This window comes from Bos indicus, chromosome 8, assembly GCF_029378745.1.
Source record: "Bos indicus isolate NIAB-ARS_2022 breed Sahiwal x Tharparkar chromosome 8, NIAB-ARS_B.indTharparkar_mat_pri_1.0, whole genome shotgun sequence".
Classification (NCBI taxonomy): Eukaryota; Metazoa; Chordata; class Mammalia; order Artiodactyla; family Bovidae; genus Bos; species Bos indicus.
Window position 1 is genome coordinate 27,166,818 of NC_091767.1, and position 20,547 is coordinate 27,187,364.

General features: G+C 37.3%; 1 protein-coding gene across 5 annotated transcripts in view; it reads right to left on the reverse strand.

Annotated features, from left to right (window-relative positions):
* Nucleotides 1–20,547, reverse strand: part of CNTLN (centlein) — a 352,381-nt gene that overhangs the window by 330,060 nt on the left and 1,774 nt on the right. For 4 of the 5 annotated variants that reach the window (XM_019965900.2, XM_070794501.1, XM_070794502.1 and 1 more), the window contains exon 2: nt 13,381–13,469. In XM_019965900.2, the coding sequence (XP_019821459.2) occupies nt 13,381–13,469 (89 nt within the window). Of the gene's footprint in view, nt 1–10,688; nt 11,743–13,380; nt 13,470–20,547 lie in introns of those variants that run through there. The other variant, XM_070794503.1, reaches the window with a different exon arrangement.

A 20,547-nucleotide genomic window follows, 5' to 3' on the forward strand; every position in this document is an offset into this window, starting at 1 on the left:
CGAGGTCAACATAATGAGCCACCTTAACAATGAGACCCTACGTGGGCCCTATCAGCAACCCACTCCAGTACTCTTGCCTGGAGAATCCCCATGGACAGAGAGGTGCCTGGTGGGCTACAGTCCATGGGGTCCCAAAGAGTTAGACACAACTGAGTGACGAAGCACAGCACGCTTAAGCCTTCTGTCTGGTATGTAAGCCGTCTATTGCTAGATAACAAATTACCCCAAAATTTAGCAGCCCAAAAGAGCAAACACTGGGAGATCAACTTCTCACGTGACAGTTTGAGGAGCTCTGCCAACCCACTACCTAGTGATACTGGTGAAAGCTACTGGGAGAAAAAAAAAAATTTATTTAAAACATCTTATGGTAACTGAGGGCTTCCCTGGTGGCTCAGATGGTACAGAGTCATCCCACAATGCAGGAGACCTGGGGTCAATCCTTGGGTTGGGAAGTTCCCCTGAAGGAGGGCATGGCAACCCACTCCAGTATTCTTGCCTGGAGAATCCCCATGGACAGAGGTGCCTTGTGGGCTATAGTCCTTGGGGTCACAAAGAGTTGGACACGACTGAGAGACTAAGCACACACATGGTATCTGAACTAAGACCATTTCCTCCCCTCTACCCTCCGTGCTCAGGAAGGTGAAGAGTCTACTCCAGATTGATACAGCTAAGAAAACAAGACTCTATTTTCTCCAAGTTCCCAGTCAGAGAACTTTTCTTCCCAGGAGGAGCAAGATATCACCATTTCTCATCCTCCCCTCCCTAACACATAGGTAACTCTGGCTACAGACAAATCCCAGGCAAGTGCAGTTGAGTGGTGAAGACTCCATTCTCTGTTCAGCATCTGTCTGTGGAATAAAGATTCCATCTCAGGTGTACAGTGTCGAGAATACTGGAGACCCAAACACCCTTGCTCTAGCTTATGACATAAGCTATGTGGTTCTACACCAGGAGAGGCAAGTCAAGAGAACCTAAGATTACTGAAATCAGCACATAGAAAGGAGGTATCACTCAGAGAAGCATGATACTGTCCCACCTCCAGAGGCCTGGCTCAGATTTTGCCTGGTTGGAAATATGGGGTGGAGAGGCAGGATACAAAGTATGCAATCCTAATCTCTTCCCAAAGGGAAATGACTTCATCTGCAACACAGTGTGAAGAAGTTCAAGTCTAGAGGCATTCTCAAGAAGAATGTAGGTTATGGTAAAAACAACTGGAAGGAGAGTTAAGACACAGGCTAAGTTGTAGGCCTGCTTATTTGCAGGAGAGGAATAAGGATGAAAGAAGTCCTTCAAGGGTTGAAAATAATAATATCAAACACTGACTCAGAAATATCAAAGGAGTCACAATTTGATTACATTGGTTTGTGAAGCATTTTATGCTCTAGGGCATTGTTGAAAACAACTGAGCAATCAGCCACCAATTACTGAAGCCACCAATTGGTGAAGACTGGTTGTGGTCGAAAAAAAGAGGAAAACCAAAATCACAGTCATGCTAGGATGACTGTAAGCATACCCAAAGCTGGCGGTGGTTTAATCGCTAAGTCGTGTCTGACTCTTGTGACTCCGTGGACTGTAGCCTGCCAGACTCGTCTGTCCATGGGATTCTCCAGGCAGGAATACTGGAGTGGGTTGCCATTTCCTTCTCCAAAGCTGCACATATCCTTAAAAGCAACATCAGAGACTTAACACTGTGGGAGGGGAAACAGACTTTACTAACATAATCCAATTGGTCACCAATTAAATAAACAGGTTTGGAGGAAAAGGGTGCAGGAGAACAGTAACCAAATTTGCTACAATATAATATCTCAAATATTCACTTTCCATCAAAAAATTCTTGTGCAAAAAAACAGGAAAACATCACCCATACACTAGGAAGAAGAGCAGATAAGAAACTATCTGGGAAAGTGACCATATTTGGAAAAAAGAAAAAAGGCTTCACAGTAGCCATTATAAACATGTTCATAAAACTAAATAAACCATGGTTTTAAAAGTAAAGAAAGATATCATAACAATATCACATCAAATAGAGGAAATCAGAAAGAGAAAGAAATTATAAAAGAACCAAGTGATTCAAGGCAGTACAGCCATCCATACCCATGGCTACCACATCCACGGAATCAATCAATTGCGACTCAAAGATTGTTGAAAAAAAATTTTTTTCAGGAAGTTCTAAAAAGCAAAATTCAAATGTGCCATGTGCTGGCAACTATTTACATTTTATTTACATTATATATGAAGCTATTTACATAGCATTTACATTGCACTAGGTATTATAAGTAATCTAGAGATGCTGACGATTTACACTTTAAGAGGATATGCATAGTTTATATGCAAACATATACCATTTTATGCAAAGGACTTGAGGATCCTAGAATTTAGGTATCTGTGGGGTTCCAGGATCCAGTCTTCAGTGGATGTTGAGGGATGACCGTAACTTGAATCCACATGTGAAAACAAACATTTACTGGTAATTATATAATTATAATAAAAGACCATTTTAAAGTACATTTCTTTCTACTTTCTTCTCTTAACTAATTTGTAAAGCAATTGCTTAAAGTAATAGGTATATAATGTATTCACAGGCTCAAAACATATAAAAATGTATCATGTGTAATATAATTGCCAGTATCAGCATAAATGAGGTAGGTATTAGCAAACTTTTATTGGGCTAAGGAAACGACTACAAATAATAAAGCAATAATTATAATAATGTATTGTTGTGTTTGTAATATTAATAGATAATATGTATAACAATACCACAAAAAGGGATTAAAGAGAATATGGCTGTATTTCAGTAATATTTCTATATATCACTGGAATTAAGCTTGGCTAAACCTGGACCTGATTTGTTAAGATACATACAGTAAATCTTAGAGCAATGACTTTTTAAAAAATCTCAAAAAAAATATAGTGAAAAAATAAAGAAATTAAAGTGCTATATTAGAAAATATTCACTTAATGAAAAAGAAAGATTCAGAGACGTAAATACATTGAAAGTAAAGAATGAGAAAAAACATAGGTAAATACCAACCACAAGAAAGATGGAGTAACTACACTAATGTCAGACAAAATAAACTTTAAGCAAAAAAGTCACTAAGAAAGAGGCACATTTTATAACAAGTTCCTGACAGAGTCAATCCATCAGGAAGACAAAACATTTATAAACACATATGTACCTAACAGTGGATTAAAATGCATGAAGGAAAAATGACAGATATGAAATAAGAAATGGACAATTCAATTATAATAGTTGGAGACTTCAATAGCCACCGTGATGGTCAACTTGGAGGGCATTTTTGGATGAGATTAACATTTAAATTGGTGAACTCTAAATAAGCATAATACCCTTCATAATGTAAGTAGGCTTTATCCAATCAGTTGAAGGCCTAAACAGAATAAAAAGACCAGCATTCCTGAAATAAAAATCTCCAGAGACTGCCTTTATCTACACCATCAATTTTCCTGGTCTCAAACTGATCATACTACAGATGTAGACATGCCAGTCTCCAAAATCATGTAAGCCAGTTCTTTATAATAAGTCTTTTTCTATAATTATACTCACACATGTCCTTTTGGTTCTGTTTCTCTAAGCTAAGTCACTTCAGTCGTGTCCGACTCTGTGTGACCCCGTAGACAGCAGCCCACCAGGCTCCCTCGTCCCTAGGATTCTCCAGGCAAAAACACTGGAGTGGATTGCCATTTCCGTCTCCAATGCATGAAAGTGAAAAGTGAAAGTGAAGTCGCTCAGTCGTGTCCGACCCTCAGCGACCCCATGGACTGTAGCCCACCAGACTCCTCCGTCCGTGGGATTTTCCAGGCAAGAGTACTGGAGTGGGGTGCCATTGCTCTGTTTCTCTGGATAATATCAATACACCCACATTCAATAACAGACAGACAAGTAGACAGAAGATCAACAAGAAAACAGAAGACCTCAGCAACACTACAACCTAGACCTTGCAAACATCATCAGATACCCCTCTAAAAAATGACAGTTAAATTTATATAATTTTCAAGTGTATAAGGAACATTCTCAGGATAAATCATGTTAGACTATTTTTTTAAAAACTCAATAAATGTAAAAAGATAAAAATAATGCAAAGTATGTTCTCTGACCACAATGAAATAAAATTAGAAATCAAATGAAAATACTCACAAATGTGTGGAAATTAAACAAAATAGCATTAAAAAAAAAAGTCAAGAGGAAATCAAAAGATAAATCAAAAAATACTTTAAGATGAGCAAAAATAAGGCATAAAATATCAAAATGTATAGGATGCAGCTAAAATAGTGCTTAGAGAAAAATGTATACCTATAAATACCTATATTTAGCTAGAAGAAAGATCTGAAAACAGTAACCTAATGTTCTACCATAAGACACTGGAAAAATAAGAGCAAATTTAGCCTAAAGCAATTACAAAGAAGAAATAAAGACTTGAGAAGAAATTCATGAAATAGAGAATAGAAAAACAATACAGAAGCACTAATACTTTTGCCACCTGATGTAAAGGGCTGACTCACTGGGAAAGACCCTGATGTTGGGAAAGATTGAGGACAGGAAGAGAAGCAGGCAACAGAGGATGAGATAGCTAAATAGCATCACCAACTCAATGGACATGAGTCTGAGCAAACTCTGGGTAATACTGAATGACAGGAAAGCCTGGTGTGCTACAGTCCATGGGGTTGCAAAGAGTTGCGCATAACTTAGCAACAGAACAACAGAAAATGGATGGAAACCAAAAGCTGGTTCCTTGAAAAGATCAACAAAACTGACAAACCTTTAGCTATACTGACAATATTAAAAAGAAAGAAGCCTCAAACTACCAGAATTGGAAAGAAAAAAGGGTATATTACCACTAACCTAACAAAAATAAAAAGCATTAAAAAGGAATACTGTGAAAAATTGTATGCCAGCAAATTAGATACTTAAAAGGAATAGGTGAATTCCTAGAAAACACAAATACCAAAAGTAAAATAAAATACTGAGTTGACCTGTAATAAGTAAAGAAATTCTAATTGTAATTTTTTAAAAAATTACCCACAAACAAAAGTCCAGGCCTGGATGGGTTCACCCCTGAATTCTGCCAAACATTGAAAGAAGAATTAATACCGATTATTAAAAGAAAAAAATTCAAAAAAATAGAAGAGAGTATTTCCCAACCCATTTCATACAGTCAGTATTAAGCTGATACAAAATAACACACAGAAACATCATAAGAAAACTACAGACTAAGAATCTCTCATCAATATAGATGCAAAAGTTCTAAACAAATACTAGCAAACAAAATTCAACAACATATTAAAAGAATTATATACCATGACTAGGTGGAATTTATTCCAGGGTTGTTGTAAGGGTTGTTTCATATCTGAAAATCAATTATCATAATAAATCATATCACTAAAATATGAAACAAAAATCACATGATCATATCAATAGATACAGAAGATATATTTGAAAAAATTCAACTACCTTTCATAATAAAAACACTTAACAAACTAGGACTAGAAGGGAACTTCCTAAACTTGTTAAAGGACATCTATGAAAAACTGACAGATAATTTTATAGTTAGTGGTGAAGGACTGGGTGTTTTCTCCCTATGATCAGGAGTAAAACAAAGTTGTCTGCTCTGGCCACTTCAACTCAACAATGTATTAAGGTTCTAACCAGGGTAAGTAGCCAAGAGAAAGACACAAAAGGCACCAAGTTTGGAATAAAAGAAACAAAACTATTTATATTTGCAGATTACATGATCTTGTAAGTAGAAAATCCTAAGGAATCTACCCAAAAAATTAGAACTGAAAAATGAGCTCAGCACACTTGCAGGATATGCAATCAATATAAAAAACATCGATTGTAATCTATACTGCTGCTGCTACTGCTGCTAAGTCATTTCAGTTGTGTCCAACTCTGTGCAACCCCATAGATGGCAGCCCACCAGGCTCCTCTGTCCCTGGGACTCTCCAGGCAAGAACACTGGAGTGAGTTGCCATTTCCTTCTCCAGTGCAGAAAAGTGAAAGTGAAGTCGTTCAGTCGTATCCGACTCTTAGCGACCCCATGGACTGCAGCCCACCAGGCTCCTCCGTCCATGGGATTTTCCAGGCAAAAGTACTGGAGTGGGGTGCCATTCTAAACAATCTGAAAATAAACTTAAGAAAAGAATTTCACTTATAATAAAATCAGAAAGAATAAAATATTAAGGAATAAAGTTATCAAAAAAGTTTCAAACATACTCTAAAACTATAAAACATTATTTCAAGAAATTTTAGAAGATATAAATAACTGGAAACATATTTCATGTTCATAATATAGAAGATTTAAGATTGTTAAGATTTAACATTGTTAAATATCACCCAAACTGACCCATTAAGAGAAGAAGATAGGCTGTTCTAGATTAAAGAAATACAACCCAGCGATCAACCACAACAATGCAAAAAAAAAAAGAGATTTGGACAATATACTATGTGTCTCCTGATGTGATGTACTAAGAATCATATTACACCAAAGAAGATTTCTTTGCCAAAACATCAAACCTGAAACTGAATAAATTACCTCTAGGTCTCATTACTAATGTATGATAATTATAGAGTAAAAAAAAATTACAATCAGAAAAATCCAGAATGTGGAAAACTCTACAGGATCAACAACCCAACTTATTCCAAATATAAACTGCAAAGAAAAGGAGAGAGAAGGAGAAGGAACCCATATGTTCAGTGGGTAGACTATGTTTGAATCCTCATAGGAACAAACCACCTTTCAAAAGAAAGTTATGAGAAAGCTGGAGAAATCTGAAAATGGATATTTGATTATATTAGGGAATAATTATAGAATTCTAAGTATGAAAAAGATTTCATGGTTATATTTTTTAAAAGGCTAATCTTTTAGAGATAGAGTCAATACTTATTCACATATCCAGAACTTGTGAACTTTCCTACTTACTAAAACTTACTTGTAAGCATAAAATCAATACCCAGGCACTTTTTCAGTCATTTGCAGACATGTACAAAGTGGTGAAAAATGTAAGTCACCTGAGCCACATGTTCCCAGCTGAAGTCAAACAAGGGAACACTCTGTCTTCTGGTTTCAGCTCTCATACTGTAAACAAGTATTCTTCACATGGTCTACTTAGTACCACATTTTTCACATCTTTGCCCTTTGTTGATGATTTTGCGGTTTCAAATGACCACCAAGCACAGTGATGAAGTGCTGTCTAGTGTTCTTAAGTGCAAGAAGGCTATGACTTGCTTATGGAGAAAAGACTGTGTTAGACAAACCATGTTCAGGCATGAGTTATAGTACCATCAGTCATGAGCTCTCCTGTGAATAAAAAGAACTGACTGTAAACACCAATGTAATCGTGGGTAACATAACATGATGTCTGGAATTTCCTTCAAAATAATCCATCAGTGGTAGAGGCAGCAGAGCAAAAGAAAGGAAGAATAAGTTTACAGATGAAACAAGATTGGTCGTGTGCTGACAACTGTTCAAGCTGGGTGATGAATAAACATCGGAGTTCACTAATGTATTTTCTCTGCCTTTACATCAAATTAAAATTTTCCATAATAAAAAGTAAAACATGTGCAACCCAAAAATATGTATATAGACACCCCACCAAAAAGATTTCTAAGGCATATAATACAGTACCAAAAAGGTTAAAAAAAAAAAAAAAAAAAAAAGAATTACTGGTAAGACAAGCATTTTTCCAAAAGGGGACCAAGGGCATTTGAAGCAGTACAGGCATAACTCATTTTATTGAACTTTGCTTATTGTGCTTCACAGATACTACATTTTACAAATTGAAGGTTTGTGGAAACCCTTCATCAAACAAATCTACCAGCACCAACATTAACTGAATGTCTCTCTGTCACATTTTTGTAATTCTCACAATATGTCAGACTTTTTCATTATTATTATATTTGTTATGATGATCTGTGATCAGTGAGTGATCTTTGATGTCACTATTGCAAAAAGTGTATAACTCACTGAAGGCTCAGATGAGAGCATTTTTTTAGCAATATATTTAAATTATGTACATTGTTTTTAGACATAATGCTGTTGTGCACTTAATAGTCTACAGTATAGTATAAACATAACTTTTATATACACTTGAAAACAAATAATTGGTGTGACTCACTTTATTTACTATTCACTTTACAACAGTGGTCTGGAATGAACACCCAATATCTCCAAGGGTTATTTAATTGAGCAAGAGCATCCTATTTAATTCAGGATATTTAGCATTTCCCGCCTTCATATACCGTGTCAGTAGCACCACTGGTTAAGACCATTTATCCTTGTAGATAAAACTTTATCCACAAGGCCATTCATCATGAAAGATCATCATAAATTTTTTTTAAAAATAAAGTAACTGTAATGTACAGTAAGATACTGGTTAAATAAGATGACATATCAAAATAAAAGATATTATAATTCTAAAAATATTATATTCTCTTGAAGAAAACGGTAATTATAGTCCTCTTGAAAAAAATGAACCAACATGGCACTGACATGCCTAAATCACACTGCCTTGAGTCTCCTAGCCTGGAAATAAGTAGAGGGTTCCAAAATGGACAAATATCTGACCAACAGAAGGATGGACACACAGAGACAAATCCAGAAGAGAAAAATCAAAATCTACACACTGTCTATAATGGAAGAGGAAGCTAGTTTTTCCGGAAGAGGCCCAGAGAGGCTCTAATTACCCAATTACTAAGTACAGGATCAAGATGACTAAAGAACCATTAATCAAAAATCTGGGCTTCCTATTCATCCATGTTCAAAAGAGCTACCTGCAATATTTGCCTACAATAAATGGCCCAAGACTACCCAAAAGAACCATGTTCCTGAAAAAGGTCCCCACTATGGTTTCTGGGACAAACAATACAATCAGAAAAGGGAAAGATTTAAGAGTCTACTTTTCATTCTGTATAGTGAAGCCCATTTGCCATACATCCCTCAGGAAAGCTTGTTGATAGTCCGCTCCCTTCTCTTACACAATATCCACAGTCAATCCTCTCATTCAGAGGAGAAACATTTTGGTAAACAAATATAGAAAAATGCAAATTCATTAAAAGCAACATTTCTACATTATGCAATTTACACTTTCACACAAAAAATATGACAGTAAAGAACCATCATACACTTGAAGGAAACCATCAGCATTAAAGTAAAAAAGTAGGGATAAAAGTTAACCAACAGGAAACAAAGATAATGTCAGAAACAGAAAAGAACTTAAAAATTATAATCAAAAAGATTAAAAAGTCATTCTTTTAAAGAAGACTTATGAAAAAGTAAAAACCAAATAAGAAAAACGTTAGAAATAAAAATTTGACTTCTAAAATTAAAAAACATCTATATATTGATGCAATAAAACATAATAAAACCACTCAGGAGATAAAATTAAAAGACAGAAAATAAGATAGAAAAGAAGGCCAAGTCCAGAAGGTCCAACCTCTAAGAGTGTGAAGAACAGACAAGGAGGAAAATATAAGAATCATATTTTTCTTCAATTAAAATAAAATCTTAAGTCTTGATGTTGAAAGAACCCCACAAAGGCTGAGATTCTGAATTTTTAAAAGGTTCAAATTAATAAACAATGCTGAAATTTTAAAATATATAGCTGCTAAGCTGCTAAGTCACTTCAGTCGTGTCTGACTCTGTGCGACCCCATAGACGGCAACCCACCAGGCTCCCCTGTCCCTGGGATTCTCCAGGCAAGAACACTGGAGTGGGTTGCCATTTCCTTCTCCAATGCAGGAAAGTGAAAAGTGAAAGTGAAGTCGCTCAGTCGTGCCCAACCCTCAGCGACCCCAGGGACTGCGGCCTTCCAGGCTCCTCCGTCCATGGGATTTTCCAGGCAAGAGTACTGGAGTGGGATGCCATTGCCTTCTCTGAAAATAGAGAGAGAGAATCCTAAAAACTTCAAGCAAGCTACCTAGAAAGAAATAACAATCTCACTTGCACTGGGATCACAAATACACTTGATAACACCACTGCTATACTTTAAAAAAATCTGAGGGAAATTAGATGGACTTAAAATTTATGTTCAGCTAAAGTATTAATCAAACACAAGTACAAAAGAATGACATTTTGGGCATATAAGGAGTCAGAAAATGAACCACTTATGCATCCCTCCTGAGAAAAAAAACTTCAAAAATATAATTCAACAAAAGAAAAAAGATGTGGGATTCTAGAAACTCTGGAACTAGTTCAGGAGTGCAATAAAAAGAAATCCTAGATCACAGCTATGAGTAGGTTTAAAAACCACCTGGCCAAAATTCATACCATAAACCAAGGGCCCAAGGAAGAATGTCTTCAGCCCACCATTTAAATGTTTGAACACTGACATTCTTTATGGTAAGAAACACTAGAAAAGAAAAGCAATTAGAAATACCAGGGAAAAAAATGTTGTCTAGGAAGACCAAGGCACAAATATAAAATGACTTGAATGTAGCAAAATTTGGCTAATTAATGAACTATAAAAAAGAAATTCTATTTGACATTAATACTTAGAATATTCTTTCTTTAATCATATTATTTCCTATATCAAGTCCAAACATGTTACATGGTTCTCAAGGAAAGAAATATTTACGTAATTATAAAATTAGAAATGCAAATTACAGGTTGCCAATTTTAAAGGTCAATTTGAATTCCAAGGTATCTAATCATATGATCTATGGACATCAGAATTACCTGGAAAGCTTAAAGACTCCTGGGTCTCCTCTTCCATTTTAATCAGTTCAATTCAGTCACTCAGTCATGTCCAGCTCTTTGCGACCCCATGGACTGTGGCATGCCAGGCTTCCTTGTCCATCATCAACTCCTAGAGCTTACTCAAACTCATGTCGATGGAGTCACTGATGCCATCCAACCATCTAATCCTCTGTCATCCCCTTTTCCTCCCGCTTTCAATCTTTCCCAGTATCAGGGCCTTTTCAAATGAGTCAGTTCTTTGCATCAGGTGGCCAAAGTATTGGAGCTTCAGCTCCAGCATCAGTACTTCCAATAAATATTCAGAACTGAACTCCTTTAGGATGGACTGGTTGGATTTCCTGCAGTCCAAGGGACACTCAAGAGTCTTCTCCAACTCCACAGTTCAAAAGCATCAATTCTTTGGTGCTCAGCTTTCTTTCCAGTCCAACTCTCACATCTATACACGACGACTGGAAAAACCATAGCTTTGACTAGACAGACCTTTTTTGGCAAAGGAATATCTCTGCTTTTTAATATGCTATCTAGGTTTGTCATAGCTTTTCTTCCAAGGAGCAAGTGTCTTTTAATTTCATGGCTGCAGTCACCGTCTCCAGTGATTTTGGAGCCCCCAAAAATAAAGTCTGTCACTGTTTCCATTGTTTCCCCATCTATTTGCCATGAAGTGATGGGACTGGATGCCATGATCTTAGTTTTCTGAATGTTGAGTTTTAAACCAACTTTTTCACTCACTTCTTTTACTTTAATCAAAAGGCTCTTTAGTTCTTCTTCGCTTTCTGCCATAAGGGTGGTGTCATCTGCATATCTGAGGTTATTGATATTTCTCCCAGCAATTTTGATTCCAGCTTGTGCTACATCCAGCCCAGCATTTCACATGATGTACTTTGTATATAAGTTAAATAAGCAGGATGACAATATATAGCCTTGACATACTCCTTTCCTGATTTGGAACCAATCTGCTGTTTCATGTACAGTTCTAAGTGTTGCTTCTCTACCTGCATACAGATTTCTCAGGAGGCAGGTAAGGTGGTTTGGTATTCCCATCTCTTAAAGAATTTTCCACAGTTTGTTGTGATCCATATAGTCAAAGGCTTTGGCACAGTAGCCAAATAAAGTAGAAGTATATGTTTTCCTGGAATTCTCTTGCTTTTTTAATGATCCAGCAGATGTTGGCAATTTGATCTCTGGTTCCTCTGCCTTTGCTAAATCCAGCTTGAACATCTGCATTTTAATAAATTCTCCAAATATAAAGTTCTGAAGATCATGGCTGTAAAGCAAAAACCTCCAAAATTTCCCATTACCTACATTATGAGCAAAAGGCTTCTGAGTACTCACCCCAAAACATATATATGTATTTATTTATAAATTCTTGATACACTTTTATGTGACCATATATTATATATATTATAAAATGTGAAAAATAAAAATCTTAAAGAACAATAAAAATGGCCTTAAATTATTTTATTGTTTCTGTCTCAACCAAGAATAAAGGGTAAATTGAGAACAGCTTTAGAAAGTTGTAAAAATATATATACAAATAAAAGGAGAGAAGGATAATGAAAGAATTATAGAAATGACAAAAGAAATCCCAAGAATGTATCTTCTAAAGGTCTATTCTACTAAAAAACAGAGAAACTGAGAGGAATCACAGTTAATTTCAAGAAAGATTGAGGAACTAACAAAGGTACTTCAACAAAAGACTTAATTCTGATCATCCAAAGGGAAAAACTGATGAATTAGACATACAGGACCATGAGAAGAAACTATTTAAAAGTTCACAATAATCAGGAATGCTAAAATTAGACATAGGCATGTATCACAGATTTTTCAAAGTCAAATTCCAGACAATATTAGAATGATCCCAGGGCTAGAAACTCTAAAGGTGAATATAGTTCAAGTTATCATAAAATGATATTCAGATTATATAATCATAACTCCAATAAAGAAAAAGGAAAAGGCAACCATATGCTTAGCTTCTCATTTACAAAATGTAATGAAATCCATTTAATAGGAAAGCAAGTGTTTTAATTGCTATGTAAGTGTCATGGGACTACTGTATACCAAATGTTTGATAAAGAGTACCCAGCATCACTCCACTGTTTCTAATGACCAAGGAGAGGCCCAATAATCTATAGTTAAATGACTGGGCATCCCCTACAGAGTAATACAGAGTGCTGAGTGAAATCTCTCAACCTATTCCAGAACACTTACTCTATTCTGGCAAGGTCATCTCAGGCTCTCAAGTACACACTCCAATTATCTTATGGGGAAAAAAACTGAGCCATGTCTAGTAAAGATCATGTCTAGGAATGTATCTACAGGGGCAGTCTCTGAAGCCAAACAACAGGAACTTCTCGAATTTTTAAAGTGGAGCAGAAAAAGCTCAAAACACACCTGCACATACACGCACATACACAGTGTGTAGGTCATAGTTGTATCTCTTACCTGCAAACTCCCCAAATATGTCAGAATATGAGCAGAAGATAAGGCTTAGCTGTACTTAGCATATTGACACACCTTGAAATAAGTCAAATAACTATAAAATCATGCTCAACTTTCCTCTGGAAATCAAATGAATCCTTTCAGGAGATTAATGCTAAGTGTTAATTTTAATAATGAAAAGAAACAAATTCGATAAACTAAATACCAATAGGAAAATAACTTAGTACCTCACCTTTCCACAACCAAACTGACTGCTTGTGTGACATCTGGATTTGTCACCTGGAGGCGTTTCCACAAAGACCATACGAATTCTTTATCAGCCTTGAAGAAATAAAAAACATTTTAAATGCATTGCTTTGTAGCTATAGCAAAGAAGGTAAGATACTGCCTTAAATTAAAAAATTTAAAAACATTATTACTTGACCCCTAGTTCTTTAACAATAAAACAGATTCTTGAAAAGTAGAATAGGAAAGCTTAATTTTAAAAATTTCTTACACCTGTAACCCACACTTAAAGGTGCAAACATTGAAATGCTGAATATCAAGGTAAATTTTTTCCAAAATTAGATTGTCCTCTAGCTATTGATCCACCTTTCAGCTGCCCTTTTCAGCAAAATTCCTTAAAAGTGTTGCCTACAATCAACTGTCTCTTCTTCCTCATCCCCATTCACTCTGTAACCTCCCCAGTCAGATTTCCCTCCCCACCATAATGCTAAAATCATTTTTCAAGGTCCTCGATATTGAGAAATGTTAATAGGCACCTCAAATTTAATCTATCCAAAATAAAGTTCTTGACTTCCTATTCTCTCACAAACCTGCTCTCTCTGCCTCTCAGAAAATGACCCCACCACCTACTCAGTGTTCAAAGACTTAAGATCTGGAGTAAATCTCGGTTGCTCTGTTTCTTCACATTTCATATCCAAACCATTAGTAAATCCTATTAGACTTACCTACAAAATATATCCCAATTCTAAATACTTCACCACCATCATCCTAGTGTAAGTCAACTCCACTTCTTGCCTAGTTCTCTACAAGAGCCCCATGGGCTCCTGACAACTAAAAATCTTCTAATAGATTTGTTACATTAGGAAAACAATCCAGATTCTATCAAAGCCACATGATCCCATACCATCTGGCCCTATATATACCTCTCCAACCTCACCTGTCACTCTTATTCACAAGAACCTTCTTGCTCTGCAGTACCAGGTCCTTCGTACATATAACATCTATCAGATTTTCATGTACATTATTACTTTACTTCACTCAAGACATTGTTTAAATGTTACCTCTTCAAGAAAGTCTTCCCTACAGACACCAAAACCCATAAGTCTCTCATAACTGCTTAGCCTGTTTAATGGCTTTTAAAATCACATTTCATTTTATAATACTATATTTGCTGGTTGTTTATTTGTTTGGGATTACTTGTATGGTATACATTTCTGTCTCCATCATCCATTCTCCCCTTCCTCTTAGTGACAGAAATCATTTTAGCTCTTTGCTGTCAACTAAAAGACTGGCCTCTCTTACCTATGGGCTCTGTGACTGAATTCTGCCAATGAAATGTAAGTGTCATTGAAAATTTTAAATTGACTTAGGTCTTCCAATGTAGACACAGGAATGCAAGAAATCCAACTGAGGTATTTAAAATCCTAAAAGATGATGGTGTTAAAAGTGCTGCATTCAATATGTCAGCAAATTTGGGAAACTAAACAGTGGCCACAGGACTGGAAAAGGTGTTTTCACTCCAGTTCAAAAGAGAGCAAGGCCAAAGAATGTTCAAATACCATACAATTGTGTTCATTCCACATGCTAGTAAGGTTATGCCCAAAATACTCCCAGCTAGGTTCAGCAGTATGTGAACAGACAAGTTTCAGATATACCAGCTGGGTTTCAAAAAGGCATAGGAACCAGAGATCAAGTTGCCAACATTCACTGGATGGTACAGAAAGCAAGGGAATTCCAGAAAAACATCTACTTCTACTTCACTGACTATGTTAAAGCCTTTGACTTTGTGGATCACAACAAACTGTGAAATATTCTTAAAGAGACAGGAATACCAGACCACCTTTTCTCCTGAGAAATCTGTATGCAGGTCAAGAAGCAGCTTTTAAAACCAGACACGGAAAAACTGAGTGGTTCAAAATTGAGAAAGGAGTATGACAAGGCTGTATACTATCACCCTGTTTATTTAACTTCTATGCAGAGTACATCATGTGAAATACCAGGCTGGATGAATCACAAGCTGGAATCAAGACTGCAGGCAGAAACATCAACAACCTCAGATATGGAAATGATACCCTAATGGAAAAAAGAAAAAAGGAACTGAAAAGCCTCCTGATGAGGGTGAAAGAGAAGAGTGAAAAAGCTGGCTTAAAACTCAACATTCAAAAAACTAAGATCATGGCATTCAGTCCCGTAATTTCATGGCAAATAGATGGGAATACAATGGAAACAATGACAGACTATATTTTCTTGGGCTGCAAAATCACTGCTGATGGTGACCGTAGCCAAGAAATTAAAAGACACTTATCCCTTGGAAGAAAAGCTATGACAAACCTAAATAGCATATCCAAAAGCAGAGACATTACTTTGCCAACAAACATCTGTATAGTCAAAGCTATGGTTTTTCCAGTAGTCATCTATGGATGTGAGAGTTGGACCATAAAGAAGGCTGAGCACCAAAGAACTGATGCTCTCAAACTGTGGTACCATAAATTTTCTTCCCACAATTAATCACTTTTTCTTCAGCTAAGTGTATGTATTGTGAAAGTGAAGTCGCTCAACCATGTCCGACTCTGTGCAACGCCATGGACTGTAGCCTACCAGGCTCCACAGTCCATGAGATTTTCCAGGCAAGAGTACTGTAGTGGTTGCCATTTCCTTCTCCAGGGGACCTTCCCGCCCAGGGATCGAACCCTGGTCTCCTGCATTGTAGGCAGACGCTTTTACCATCTGAGCCACCAGGGAAGTGTATGTATGTTGCTTGCTAATCTGGGACCATATGAAAAAAAGTTGAAATATCACAATCACATAGAGTAAGATGAGATATTCATATTAAGAGAAACACTTGGAGCAGAGTTGCATGCTTAATTCTGAATCATTCCGATGGACTGAAACAGTACATGGAATCACTTTCTTTCTCTTCACCAAGTATATATAATGGAATTCCTTTAAGTTAAATGTTCAGACTTAAATTGAAGAAAGTGGCAAAAACCACTAGACCATTCAGGTATGACCTAAATCAAATCCCTTATGAATACACAGTGGATGTGAGAAATAGATTTAATGGACTAGATATGATAAGAGTGCCTGATGAACTATGGACGGAGGTTCGTGACATTGTATAGGAGACAGGGATCAAGACCATCCCTAAGAAAAATAAATGCAAAAAAGTAAAATGGCTGTCTGAGGAGGCCTTACAAATAGCTGTGAAAAGAAGAGAAGTGAAAAGCAAAGGAGAAAAGGAAAGATATACCCATTTGAATGCAGAGTTCCAAAGAACAGCAAGAAGAGATAAGAAAGCCTTCCTCGTGATCAATGCAAAGAAATAGAGGAAAACAATAGAATGGGAAAGACTAGAGATCTCTTCAAAAAAATTAGACATACAAGGGAACATTTCATGCGAAGATGGGCTCAATAAAGGACAGAAATGGTAGGGACCTAACAGAAGAAGATATTCACAAGAGGTAGCAAGAATACACAGAAGAACTATGCAAAAAAGATCTTCATGACTCAGATAATCATGATGGTGTGATCACTCACCTACAGCCAGACATCCTGGAATGCGAAGTCAAGTGGGCCTTAGAGAGCATCACTACGAACAAAGCTAGGGGAGGTGATGGAATTCCAGTTGAGCTATTTAAAATTCTGAAACATGATGCTGTGAAAGTGCTGCACTCAATATGCCAGCAAATTTGGAAAACAACAGTGGCCACAGGACTGGAAAAGGTTAGTTTTCATTCCAATCCCAAAGAAAGGCAATGCCAAAGAATGCTCAAACTACTGCACAATTGCACTCATCTTACAAGGTAGTAAAGTAATGCTCAAAATTCTCCAAGCCAGGCTTCATCAATACAAGAACCATGAACTTCCAGATGTTCAAGCTGGATTTAGAAAACGCAGAGGAACCAGAGATCAAATTGCCAACATCCGCTGGATCATGGGAAAAGCAAGAGAGTTCCAGAAAAACATCTATTTCTGTTTTTTTGACTATGCCAAAGCCTTTGACTGTGTGGATCACAATAAACGGTAGAAAATTCTTCAAGAGATGGGAAAACCAGACCACCTGACCCGCCTCTTGAGAAATCTGTATGCAGGTCAGGAAACAACAGTTAGAACTGGACATGGAACAACAGACTGGTTCCAAATAGGAAAAGGAGTACATCAAGGCTGTATATTGTCACCCTGCTTATTTAACTTATATGCAGAGTACATTATGAGAAACGCTGGGCTGGAAGAAGCACAAGCTGGAATCAAGATTGCCAGGAGAAATATCAATAACCTCAGATATGCAGATGACACCACCCTTATGGCAGAAAGTGAAGAGGAACTAAAGAGCCTGTTGATGAAAGTGAAAGAGGAGAATGAAAAGTTGGCTTAAATATTAACATTCAGAAAACTAAGATCATGGCATCCAGTCCTATCACTTCATGGTAAATAGATGGGAAAACAGTGGAAACAGTGGCTGATTTTATTTTTCTGGGCTCCAAGATCACCACAGATGGTGACTGCAGCCATGAAATTAAAAGACACTTACTCTTTGGAAGGAAAGTTATGACCAATCTAGACAGCATATTAAAAAGCAGAGACATGACTTTGTCAACAAAGGTCCATCTAGTCAAGGCTATGGTTTTTCCAGTAGTCATGTATGGATGTGAGAGTTGGACTATAAAGAAAGCTGAGTGCAGAAGAATTGATGCTTTTGAACTGTGGAATTGGAGAAGACTCTTGAGAGTCCCTTGGACTGCAAGGAGATCCAACCAGTCCATCCGAAAGGAGATCAGTCCTGGGTGTTCATTGGAAGGACTGATGTTGAAGCTGAAACTCCAATACTTTGGCCACCTGATGCAAAGAGCTGACTCATTTGAAAAGACCCTGATGTTGGGAAAGATTGAAGGCAGGAAGAGAAAGGGATGACAGAGGATGAGATGGTTAGATGGCATCACCGACTCAATGGACATGAGTTTGGGTAAATTCCGGGAGTTGGTGATGGACAGGGAGGACTGGCGTGCTGCAATTTATGGGGTCGCAAAGTTTGGACACAACTGTGCGACTGAACTGAAGTTAAATGTGGGGAAAAGAACAACTTAAAGGATGCTGCAACTTATGACCAGAGACTAATTAATTAACAGAGTGCTTTTTCCCAAACTGCCTATTTGACTCATTAGTCGGTTTTGAAATGAATTTAGTATATTAATCTAGCAACATGTTCTTAAATAACAGATTTTAAAAGAAAATATCAGTGTTCGTGACACACAGTGTAAAACGTTCTTTATGATAGTATGTGAATGTGTATATTCCTATTATTGTGACACATAAAATGAATTCATTTTGGGTACAATTGTTGATAGTATGGAAAACAAAGGGTTAATACTATGTATACTTGGATTCTGTGATTTCCAGTTGAATAAGTGGAAGAATTAATTTGAAAATTATGAAAATGAATCTTTAATTACTTAAATGCCTTTTATAAAACAATTCAATTATTATGTTTTCCAAGTTTCCCAAAGAGCAGGAGTATGACTTAACTGAAACTTTATGGTATGGGATACTGCCAACTTCATCTCACATTTTGAAATGCCTACTGCTGCTAAGTCGCTTCAGTCGTGTCCGACTCTGTGCGACCCCATAGACGGCCTCCTACCAGGCTCCTCTGTCCCTGGGATTCTCCAGGCAAGAACACTGGAGTGGGCTGCCATTTCCTTCTCCAATGCATGAAAGGGAAAAGTGAAAGTGAAGTCGCTCAGTCGTGTCCAACTCTTCATGACCCCATGGACTGCAGCCTACCAGGCTCCTCCATCAATGGGATTTTCCAGGCAAGAGTACTGGAGTGGGGTGCCATTGCCTTCTCTGACTGAAATGCCTATGATCATCTAAAAGTATCAATACTAAAAATCTCAAGAACCATTGTTTTAGGCCAACTATGACCATCTCAATTCTTACATCTGCCTAGCCACATTTTTAAAGAATATAATAGTGAATGGATTGGGAGAGAGGGTCATTGGGCTATTTCCAACAGACTGATTTCTCAATTAAAGCAGTCACAAAAGTAAATATATTAGTTCCTTATCCAGCTAAGGACACAACTATGGAAAATATGGAGTAAGGGGTGGGGGAGAAAAGGTATAGAAGATATGGGCAAACTATCTCAAATTAAGGCTCATCAAAGTAACAGAGGCCTTCATCATGGATTCACATGTTTACCCTAAAGTTAAGAGCTTCTTGATGAAGGTGAAAGAGGAGATGAAAAAGCTGGCTTAAAACTCAACATTCAAAAAACTAAGATCATGGGATCTGGTTCCATCACTTTATGGCAAATGGGGGGCGGGGACCAGAAGCAGTGACAGATTTTCTTTTCTTGGGCTATAAGATCACTGCAGACAGTGACTGCAACCATGAAATTAAAAGATGTTTTCTCCTTAGAAGGAAAGCTATGACAAACCTAGACAGCATATTAAAAAGCAGAGACATTACTTTGCCGACAAAGGTACATACAGTCAACACTATGATTTTTCCAGTCGTCATGTACAGATGTGAGAGTTGAACCATAAAGAAGGCTGAGGGCCGAAGAACTGATGCTTTCAAACTGTGGTGCTGGAGAAGACTCTTGAGAGTTCCTTGGACTGCAAGGAGATCAAATCTATCAATCCTAAAGGAAATCAACTCTGAATATTCACTGGAAGGACTGATGCTGCAGCTGAAGCTCCAATACTTTGGCCACCTGGTGCGAAGAGCTAATTCACTGGAAAAGACCCTGTTGCTGGGAAAGATGCAAAGCAAAAGGGAAGGGGATCGGCAGAGGATGAGATGGTTAGATAGCATCATCAATCCAATGGCCATGAACCTGAGCAAAACCCAGGAGATAGTAAAGGACATGGGAGCCTGCCCTGCTGCAGTCCACAGGGTCGCACAGAGTCAGACACAATTTAGTCACTGAACAACAAGATGAAGGGTGGGTTTCCCTGGTGGCTCAGTGGTAAAGAATTTGCCTGCCAAACAAGAGAGATGGGTTCGATCCCTGGGTCAGGAAGATCCCCTGGAGAAGGAAATGGCAATTCATTCCAGTATTCTTGCCTGGTAAAACACATGGACAGAGGAGCCTGGTGAGGTAACAGTCCGTGAAGTCACAAAAAAGTTAGATGTGATTTAGCAACTAAACAAGTCTTTTATTTATCCCTAT